The sequence below is a fragment of the Ammospiza nelsoni genome, chromosome 15, assembly GCF_027579445.1.
Source record: "Ammospiza nelsoni isolate bAmmNel1 chromosome 15, bAmmNel1.pri, whole genome shotgun sequence".
Classification (NCBI taxonomy): domain Eukaryota; kingdom Metazoa; phylum Chordata; class Aves; order Passeriformes; family Passerellidae; genus Ammospiza; species Ammospiza nelsoni.
This window is the reverse complement of record NC_080647.1, coordinates 13,264,748-13,275,393: the sequence shown is the minus strand read 5'-3', so window position 1 is coordinate 13,275,393 and position 10,646 is coordinate 13,264,748. Positions and strand designations below refer to the sequence as shown.

Below are 10,646 nucleotides of genomic sequence, written 5' to 3'. Positions count from 1 at the left end.
ACAGTTGATCATTGATTTTTCTTTTTTTCCCCCAATTATAGATTATTCTATTTTTTTCCTTCTTCTTGCTGAAGAATTATCCAAAAGATTGAAGTTGCTCAATACCTGAGTTTTTGGTTAGGCTGTGATCTCACTTCTGTCACAAGGACTCTAACACCATGAAATGGCTTTCAGCAAACTCCATCTCTGAAAGCTATTAAAGTGGTGATGGTGTAAGTTTCCCTCATGGAGAGGAAAAAGGAAAACAGGTGGGAATATTGGGTCTCTTTCTTCCCCCTCACTGGGGAGTGGTTAAATGCCAGTGGAGTCCTACTGTGATTTGCACTTTTGGTGTAATGAAAAAGAGATGTAGGGAGGCAGCAAGGTTTACTGATCCCATTTTTTTTTTTTTAGAATAGTGAAAATGAAAGGTGATTGGGAAGTCCCAGAGTAAGAAATCAGCATCATTTGTGTAAACAGTACCTCTATATTTAGAGATGTTTTGCTCTACTATGCAACTGCAGCAGGTCACTGTCTGAAATAAGAAGCTGGAATAGATGCATGTTTGGTTGTGTCTGATAAAGGTGCCTTTCACCATATTTCTGTGTTTTAATTGGGGTCTGATCTTTAAAAAGTTAGAAGTTCTGCTTGTGTGCATAGGAAAAATATAACTATACATGCAGCAAGCTTTTTCATCTAACCTGCACCTCATAGGTGAGCAGCAGGGCTTTTTATCCTTGACAATTTCCACCTGAATGCATTCTTTAATTTAAATTTTACAGCTTTAGTTCTTTACTCATTGTGGTTCATGAAGCAATTTAAAGCAATATAAGTGAATACAACAGAAAGACATCTGTGCTTAACCTTGCTAGCCATCAGTAGACACAGTTTCCTGATGACTGTAAATGCCTTCCTAATGAGTAATAATCAGTATGAAAATGTCATTGCTTTAATTAATTACGGATAGTTTTGATGGTAATGAGCTAATCATTGTGAACTTTCAGTTCTCGCAGCACCGATTCAGCCTGATTCAGAGCAGAGTGCAGAGGAACCCAGCAAACCCAACATGACAATGAAAGGTGTATTTGAATCTTTCTTAAGCTTCTTCAGTCCAATGAGTAAGTGTCACTTCACCCTGCAGCTTTATTTCTCTCTTCCTTCCCACTTCTGCCTCACTTCCAGTCCACCCTCCCTCCCATCACTGTCAGCAGTTCATGTGTTTAAAACCCTCAGTCTAATACTGCAAAACTCACTAGAGCTCTTGAAAATAGGATTGTTAAGTGCCTCTTTGGGACAATCACAGATTTGTTTGCATTGCTACCCTCCTGTAAAACCTCCATCACCAGTGATGTGACTGTGCTGGAAATGCTGGAATTATGCTGGAAGTTTGGCACGGGATCCACCATGCCTAGCTTTGTTGTATCTCATCTGGACTAGTTTTCCAGTCTTCCCATGTACACATAGAGAGAAAAGGAATTTGTCACAGTCTGAATGAAAGAAGGATTTTGTCCCACACTGGTGTCTCTCCCACTTCTGGTGGCTAAGGAAGGCTTCAGGCCTGTTAGATTACAGTGATCCACTCACCTTTGGACTGCTGAAGTAAAATTACAAGAACTACATTATTTCATAAAATTATAGAGACGGAAATTGTAGGGGAGTAGAATACAAGAAAATAAAGATAGTGTAGGAAGTAATCTTACCCCTAAGGAGTTGCTGGGCCAATTATCAAGGATTAGGAGCAGGCCTGACTTTAACAGGCCACAGCTGTACCCAATGAGAAGAAGAGTGCTGTAAAAGAGTGGCTGGTTGAGAGGGGAACTGGAGTCAGTTGGCTGCTTTGTGAAGAAGAGTCAGTGTTCTGAGCAGCTGATGATGAGAAACACCAAGAAGGTATGGAACTTTTGCAATAGGAGATAACAGCATGGAACCCCTGCAATAGGATGACAACTGGAAATCACAATGCTAACTTGCTAATATCAAAAAGCAAAATAATAGGAGCACAAAATATATTTGTTCTGTATAAAAACTGCCAGCCTGGTTCCATAACCAGACCATAGACTAGTGAGAAGGAGAAATGCACTTTTCACTTGGTGTGTTTCTGCATTAATATCAGTGTGTCTCCACCACTACTGCTCACATGTAGGCCTAAGTAAACACGGAGGACTGATGAAGATCCTGATCCCCCCCCCCCCCCCCTTTTAATAAACTGAATTTGGCTACCAGTAATGTCTCTGATAAATGTGAGACTGACAATACAGCCAGTCCTGGGGGAGTTGTTGGAACCAAATGATGCTTTGCAGCTGCTGTGTAACATAAGGGATGAGATATGATGTTTTATAGGGATTAAATATACAGAGGCGTCTGCTATTTATAACTATCTTACACATTCAAACCATTCCCACAGAGTATCTCATGATTATCAATAAATCTGCTATTAAATAGGAAATCTCAAAAACTGCTTAAATGTGTTGTTCATTAACTGTATTGTGGGGGGGTTTTCATAGCAGCTGTTTTTTCAGCTGCTTGCAGAAACAAATAATAAATGCCAAATAGAGATGGTTAGTTGTAATATAGTCCTACAAAAAAGAAAAGAAGCCTTAAATTTCTGCTAGTTTTTAATTAGAAACAGAACAGTCAGAAAACTTAGTTTGTCTTTTTCACTTACTTTACCCAACCTAAGTATAAAATGTGCCACAATGTTTAGATTCAGCTTTGTAATAGATCTTTACAGAAACAAAGCAAATTGCAGAAGATTTTCTATGACATGATTTAGCTTTTCTGCTAATTTCAATATAAAAATTGGTTAGTTTTTGGGAGAGAACATATATAAATGTCAATGATATTGTGTCATGGCAGATTTAATTAATCAAAACATTCTTGATACACCAAAGTGATGGCTTCCTTCTGTTTCACATTGCTCCCAGGACAGACATCTTACCCAACATTGTTTTTGTTTTTTTTTTTTTTTTCTTTTTCAAGCTTGCCGCCTCAGCAATGAGCGACTCTTAACTCCTTGTCCTGTAGAAGGCCTGAACCTGACTGAATGCTCAAAAATTCACTGCTGTCCTTTCAGAATTGGCCAGGAGGAGCAGTGCTACATGCCAGTGAGAGATGGTGAGTGTGCTGCTCGGGGTTGCTGCCCCAGAGCAATCCCTGCCCCTGGTCACACAGTATAGTTCTTGTTGCTGTTTGTACCTTTGGCTTTCCAGGACACCCCTCTCTTTAAAGTAACTGTAAGCTTGCATGTATTTCTTCATCTATACTAATAAAGGAAACAATTAATTAATAGAAAATATTCTGGATACTGTCAAGCCCAGTACAAACAAAGAACAAGTGCCATACAAATAAATATAGTCACATATGTCATTACAAAGAATGAAGTAAAGGCTTTGTTTGCTGAGAGTGGGGGTTAATCCAAAGTAGTGACTCCATGAAAGTGCAGTGAATAAAAAGTGAAGGAACTGGATTTGTGTTTTACATGGTGAAGAGGAGGCTAATTGGCTGTTTAATAGCTACTGAAGCCTGTTTGGGAGGGGAGTTACAAAAATAAGAGTCACAAATTCTTCCTGGAAGAATCAGATGATTTAACAAGTAGGAATTGCCACTAACTGATGCTTAAGAAATTCAGCTCAGACATTAGGGAGGGAAAAGTTCATCAGAAAAAGGATGGAGTCCCCAGCCTTGGAGGTTTTCAAGACTTGGATATAAAAGATACAATTCACATGATCTCATATTGGTGGTAGCCTTGCTTCAGGAGGAAGATTGCTCTACATGATCTCCAGGAGTCTCTTATAACCAAAATGTCAGTGGTTCTGTATTATCAAATTTTAGCCTTAACATTACATTTTACCTCCTTTTTTCCTTTGAGCATCAACTTGGTGGGCATGATTTTTTTCCTCATATAAATGCAAAAAGCTCTTTTTGTAGATCCTATCTTTCCTTATAACTCTATAGTTATCTTTGCTCTACTGAAAGGTTTGTGTAAAATCTTAATTTTTAGTCTAAACTTTTCCTATTTGTCTAGCTTTCTAGAAACAGTTGTTGCTTTTCATGGAGGTTGCTTCAATAAACTGAAAAAAGCAAACAATTTAGAGGTGTTTTATTATAGGCATAATTACTGGGTGTGGAAGGGACCTCTCACAGCCATATAGTTAATCCTCCCTGTTCTACCAGCATTAGTTACAATGTGTTTCCCAGGGGCTGTGTCCAGTCAAATTCTTAATTTGTCCAAGGACAAAAAACCAACAATGTAGGAAGAGTTTTCAGACACAAGCAATCTTGCTGAACATGGATAATAAGTTAGTAAAAAGAAACCATAATCTCAAACTTAGTGATTTAGTTCTTCCTGGTATAATTCAGTATACCTCCAATGATTTCAGAGGTGATATCCCAATTTTTAGGATGAGCTGACTTAACACAGATATGAAACCCCAAGGTTACTTGTCAGCTAACATGAATTCACTTTCTCTTGTTTGTGCTTCTTCAGGAGCATGCTGAGGTCAAAATAAGACTTTGAATTTTTTCTTGTGCTTGAGCAGCTCCACATTCCAGTGCTGGGGCAGCTGGAGTTACTACCAGCTAGATAACTTTGGATTGAAGGAAGTTTTATTCAGTGCTATCAGAATCGTTTGTTAATTAGGGACAAATTACAGAAATTCAAGGTTTTAATAATATTCAGTCCTAGTTTGGCCCTTTATATTTTGTATAAAAGACACTTCACTACAGCAAGAAGAAAAGCTGTACAATGAAAATTATAGCTCCTCTGCTCGTTTTTGAGATACATACTGAAGCAAATTTTAAAATTAAATATGCTTATTCATCTGTGACTGCTTGATTCCTCATTCCAGTTAGCTTTTATTGTTTGGACATCAATATCGAGGGCTGACTATTTTACAGAATTATTTGTTCATAGATTAATGAGCTCCTTGAATGCTCCTGGATGCACAGCATATGTCCAAAGAAAATGCAAACACTTACTGTTTGCCTTGTAGCAATCTGTTGACAAAATAGAAGCACTTAGCAGATATTAGACTCATGGCAGTTGTGTTTCTCAGCTGGTCACAGGCTGCATACTGAATGGTTCTTCTTGTTGGAAGGTTTGCCTTGAATTTCACTGGGAATAAATGAGGCCTTAAGAAAATGCTACAAAAGTTATGAACTGAAGTAGATGAATAGAATTCATTTGAAAGATTTTGTCTTCATTCTTAAAGCAGCGTCTGGAGGACTTTGATTGGTTTTCTTAACTATTTTTTATTCCCCCCACTCAACAGTGCCCCATGCCCTAGGCTCAACCAAACCCTGGTTGCCTCTGAAACTAAACAAACACTTGTGCTTTTCCAACTGAAGTGAAATTTGAGACCAATTCTTTCTCACCTGAGCTCATTCCTAACATTTACTGTTTTGCCATTGTGCTGCTGAATCATAGAAACATTTAAGTTAGAAAAGATCCTTGTGGTGATCAGTGAGTCCAACTCTAAGTTCATCTGAGAGGTGGCAGTTTTCCTTGGCATTTACTGAAGTCTTTAGGCATGAGTGTGTCTGAGTACACTCAGAGTTTGCTGATGAAACACCTGTCTGAGCTGTGATTTCATGGCACCAAAGGTGTCTCTCTTAGAGGTGATTGTGCCACCTGAGCCTCAGTGTCTGTATCAGAGTTGTTCAGAGCTAATGCAAACTTCTGCTGGCTCCACAGACGTGCAGCTGGCCATTCGAGTGGTTTTGATTACCGGAGGAGGATTTTTGTTTTTGGGATTTCTACCGTTCTGTTGCTGTGCCCTTTTGCAGAGAAGGTAAGTGTTTGCACATGACCAGACCTAATTTATGATGTACTGGTTCTAAATGGTGAAAATATGGAGAACTGACATGTTTTAACTAGGTGAGGGGAGACAAGATTGGGGGGAAAAAAGGGCAAGAAACTAATGTTCAAATATAAAAGAGGAATCCTATTTTGGAGCTACATAAAACAGAGTCAATTTGGCTTAAAGAAAAAAAGGTTATTTAATGCCCCAGTACTCTTTCTAAGACCTGGAAATAAAAGACTTGGACTTAATCTTACTTCACTTGCTTGGCAAGTTGCATGTAAAACACAAAAGCAGATTCCCTCCAGGACAGACCTGGAGTTATGCAGTAAGACAAGGAAGAGAAGAACAAAGTATGAGGCCTGAGTAGAGTGAGAAGAGGGGCTGTGAGTTGGGAATTAATGATCTCCAATGTTTCTAACATGCAGAGTGGGGTTTTTAATGTATAGGGCGCTTCACAGCCTGCAAGTTCTATGCAAGCAGTTTAGTGTCTGATAGTGTGAAGTGTTTCAGCATGTGTATGTGTTCTCAGGATGCAGGGAAAATGTAAACTCCACAACATCAAGGTCATTAAACTGATGGAATGAATTAACATAACTATGTTTTATTCTGCTTAGGTAGTAGTTCATATTGAATGTCTGGTGCTACAACTTGGTTAATATGACAGAATTGTCTTTTTAGTGCAGATTTTTTTTTCCAAGTGTTAAACTTTTATTCTTCTAAGACATAGTAGTCTGTGTGGGATCATATACATGCACATATACACACACACATAGACTTTACTAATGAGGCTGCCTGGCAGATGGCTGTTTGCTGTGGAGTTCCACGTTTTGACAAAACCTGCTGTGAAAATCTCCACATTACATCTTACACTGTGCTCAACAGCTGATGCTCAGCATACAGATAGCTGCACTGAGTCATCAGTGACTCTGAAAGCAGGAGGCAAAGAATCGACATGAAATTATCATAAATTTTCTGGAAAGTGAATTAATATGTATTCGTTTTGGGAGAATTCACATTAATGTTTAAATGATCATTTCTGTGGTTTTTCATGGCCAGTAAAGCTAGGAATTTTGCTCTTCTGCTGACTTGATTTTTTGCTTTGTTTTTTAATGCAGTAACTAACCAGATGCTAAATGGTTTAAATTTCCAATATCATACACTTAAGTTCGAGGAAAGGTGCAATCCTACCACACTGTAATTTTGAGTTTTACCAGTTTTAGAGACAGTTGATAGAGCTTTGAGAAACATTCCTTTAATAAGCCAAAAACCTCTCTGGATAGAAATTATTTTGTTTTCAACATTATACAGTCATTGTTGAGAGAGTCCTGTGTACAATGCCAAATCTGTGTACAAATGCAACTGGTGTGCACAAAAGTAAAAACTGTTCTCTAGAGTTATGGAAAAAAATAAGAGGACTTTTACTGATGAAATTTGGGATAATTGTTTAACTCCACTGTGCCTCTTCTAGAGTAAATTGCCAAGTTTCTATACCATGGCCAGACAAAGAAAATATAGGAACATGAAACTCCTGTAATATTGATAGAGGGAGCTGAGTACTCCTCTCCTTGCCGCACTTGATCAATTCTAGCTGATCTAATTTCCCAAGCCAGTGAGGCTTTGTTACTTTCCACATCCCCATGGACAAACTGTGTGTTTGCCTCCTTCCCATGGTGTTTCTCATGCAGGAAGCAGAATCTACACATCTGTTCCCTGCCAATTGGCAATTTCCCTTGTGTGCTATCAGCGCAGTATTTCCTGTCTAGAGCTGTGCTCTGATGGCTTTGCTATGCCCATAACTGTGCCAGCCTATCTTAATCCTCTCACTTTTGTTAGTCTTCTTTAAGAACTACATGCAAGGACAGGTAGGTTAAAACACTAAAGGTTAGAAAAATGCAGGTGCACTTAAATAGCCCTGTTTTTGAATAATACGGAGTAGATTTTAAAAATTGAATGGAAAAGTTTCTTCATTCCTGCCCAATCCCTAGTACAGCTGTGTTAAGAAGCCAACAGAATTTTGTTAATTTGTTACTGGGGAAATTTCTGGTCATGGTTGCATTGTCTCCCTATCCTTGCCTGCTGGGGATGAGACAAGCAGCCCTGTGCAGGAATTCCTCTCTTAGGAAGAGCTGGGCAGCAAGGGGTGTCCCAGGCCTGGCTGTGCCCTGTGTGGACTGGGCAGTGCTGGGTTAATGGCTGGGATTGATGACCTTAAAGGTATTTTCTGTCCTGAGTGATTCTGTATGAATCAAAAGGTGAAATTCATGAAAAAAATGTAAGAAATGGGAAAAACATTGAAATGCGTCTCCTCACCTTAATCTTTCTTCTGGTGATGAATCTTATGATGGCCTCTGAAATCAACTATAGCCTTTTGAGGTTTTTTCACTGGAGCTAGGATTTCATGGCTCAAGTTAGGTGACCTTCTCTAAATTCCTACTTTGGAAATCAACCAGTTTCAGCTGTTTTAATATGTTGCAGTCCTTGTGTCAATCCTTTACAAAAGATCAGCAAAAAAGTACAGAAAATTGCACGGGAAAAAAGAGCTGCTGAAAAAAAGAGCCGTGATGAAGAGATCCATCGCCACTTACTGGACTGACCTAAAGAACCAAAATGACAAAAAAGGAAGGTAAACTAACTTTGGGGTATTTTCTTGTTCTAAGTTTAGGGTTGTTCTGTTGAGTCTGTGTAGAATACTAAAGATATGCACTACCAAATACCTGCTGCCTGCCAGTGCAGCAGAATTGCTCAAAGGCATTGTCAGGGATCACCTCCAGTTCCTGTGGTGGGAGAGGTAATGAGTTTGCAAGAATTTGGTTGCTGTTCTGAGCTGCCAGCAGTGCCATGGACAGGCTGAGGGTAAAGCCCTCTGCCACTTCAGTGTTCCTTATCTCACGTGCGAAGTGCAGCATGAAAAGTGGAAACACAATGGGGTCTGCTGCTTTCAGGAGAGGCAAATCCATGTACAGACACTGAGGAGCCTTTCTTCCTGTATGGATAGGGTGGTTTGTAGCTGGGGCATTCCCAAAGCTCCACACCTTGGCATTCTTGCCATTCTTCCTCATTCTGAAGAGCAACTGACTACTGAAATAAATGTAATCTGAGAGTGAAATGCTATTTACTTCATGTGACCATGCCAAGCTATAGCCTGCTAAAGGTCACATGAAATAATAAAGTGTTAGGGAGGTCATTAGACAATAAAGAAATATTTCAGGGAGAGTATTGATTTGGCAGAAATGTAAAGGTGTCCCTAAATCAAGTCACACTCATGTTTGGGATTTTTTTTTTCTCCCTTTGGTGTATAGGAACATCCACCTGATCCTGAAAATCAAGCAGAAGTCACCAGGACTATTTAGCTCTCTCCTAGAAAAGGACATGTTTTATTTTAGCATTGGAGTAATACAAAGTTGTTAACCCTTGATAATATTATTGATTTTGCAATTAAAGTTTTTTTCATTCTGGTTTCTTGCACTCATTCTATACCTCCTGTACAAAAAAACAACCTGGTAACACTGGGAGGCAAACTGCTCATGGCAACCCCTGAACAGTGAAGTCAGTGTTGTTTTCATCCACAGCATCCCTGTGGAGGGATATAAGGAGAGCAGTTATGTGTCCATCTGAACGTAGGGGTCAGCCTTAGAAAAAGATTAAGGGAGTGCTGTCACTCATTCAATTGGTATTGAGAGGAAGCTTGCTCTGGTTCCATACTGGATGGCCCCACGGCACAGTAGTGCTACTCTGGCTGAGGAGAACAGCTAATTCCTTACCAGGCTACAGAGGAATTGGGAAATCTGCTGTTGGGCAACTGCTTTAAAGATATGCTTGGCAAAAATATAGAGCACTTAAGGAAACTGTGAGAGTGTTGTCTCTGGAGTTGTTCTCTCTGCTGGGTATTGCTGCACCACACAACTTTTTTTGATCCTAGGATGACCTGTCTCCTGAAGTAGGTGATTCCAAAATGCAATTTTTTTCCATTTCTCTGTAGTGTAACAAAAATAAAAGAAACAAATGTGTAACACTTTTTGACAGCTGAGTGCAGAGTGAGCACCTGAAAGAATGTCAGTGGAAGTCAATATCACCCATAATAACACAATCACTTGTCATATTTCATTGGGGCTGTGAAGTCCATGCAGCAGAATTTCCAAGAGCTGCAACTGGCAGGAATGGAGCTTTGGTCCTAAGCTGGAGAGTAAATATTATGAGTGATTCTTTGAAACTTTGTACATTCATAATTCCTTGTTTAAAACATTTTTCTTGGTTTCCTAAGTCATAAAAAAGTGGATCACTTAAAATCCAAGTGTAATGTGGGTGGAATATGCATATGGGTGATCTCATGAAGGGCTTGCTGCTGATCAGATGTAACTATATGCAGGGGTTTAAAGGCTGACATTGCAACCACTGTCATGAGCATTGTGTTACAGATGATTTGGTTAAAATTTTGTAAGCAAAGGTATTACACTCTCTTTGATGTGGAGCAACAGAACAATGGAAACTGAATAGGGCAATGTTTGCTTTCTAAATCTGATGTGTATTTGCTCTTTTTTGATATTATTTTTATGGAAGGTGAAGCACATATATAGACATCTTGACAAAGAAAAAGAATGTTCCCTGCTGCAGGAATTTCAAGGCACTGTCACAGCTGAACTGTGCACGTGACAAACCAGAGAAATCCCTGTGGCTGGTGATCATGGAGAGTGAGTTGTGCTCCACAGAAGTTAGGATTTCATGTGGTTATTCATGATTTTGATTTGAAGGGCAGTAAATTCCTCCAGTTTCCATGTCAATGGCAGTACAACTTGTTTCAATGTCACATAACATCCTGACAAAGGGACACACTGATAAACCAACTGTATCTAAGTGTGAGCAATCAGT

General features: G+C 39.3%; 1 protein-coding gene across 2 annotated transcripts; it reads left to right on the top strand.

Annotated features, from left to right (window-relative positions):
* The first annotated feature begins 1,023 nt into the window (after nt 1-1,023).
* On the top strand, nt 1,024-9,235 carry LOC132080143 (fmr1 neighbor protein-like). Of its 2 annotated transcripts, none has more exons than XM_059483155.1 (5): nt 1,024-1,097; nt 2,959-3,093; nt 5,672-5,768; nt 8,256-8,403; nt 9,080-9,235. In XM_059483155.1, the coding sequence occupies exons 1-4, from the start codon at nt 1,046-1,048 to the stop codon at nt 8,371-8,373; spliced, it is 402 nt and encodes a 133-aa protein (XP_059339138.1). In that variant the 5' UTR covers nt 1,024-1,045; the 3' UTR covers nt 8,374-8,403; nt 9,080-9,235. The 2 variants fall into 2 exon arrangements, 1 of the variants encoding a protein (XP_059339138.1); XR_009419503.1 differs by lacking the exon at nt 1,024-1,097 and adding an exon at nt 1,809-1,869.
* Nucleotides 9,236-10,646: the final 1,411 nt, after the last annotated feature.

What these genes read in the sequence shown, in the direction of transcription:
- LOC132080143 (XM_059483155.1), top strand. Translation starts at nt 1,046, where the DNA reads ATGACAATGAAAGGTGTATTTGAATCTTTCTTAAGCTTCTTCAGTCCA. An exon ending in AAGCTTCTTCAGTCCAATGA is followed by an intron (nt 1,098 to 2,958) that starts GTAAGTGTCACT and finishes TTCTTTTTCAAG; the next exon opens with CTTGCCGCCTCAGCAATGAG. An exon ending in CTACATGCCAGTGAGAGATG is followed by an intron (nt 3,094 to 5,671) that starts GTGAGTGTGCTG and finishes CTGGCTCCACAG; the next exon opens with ACGTGCAGCTGGCCATTCGA.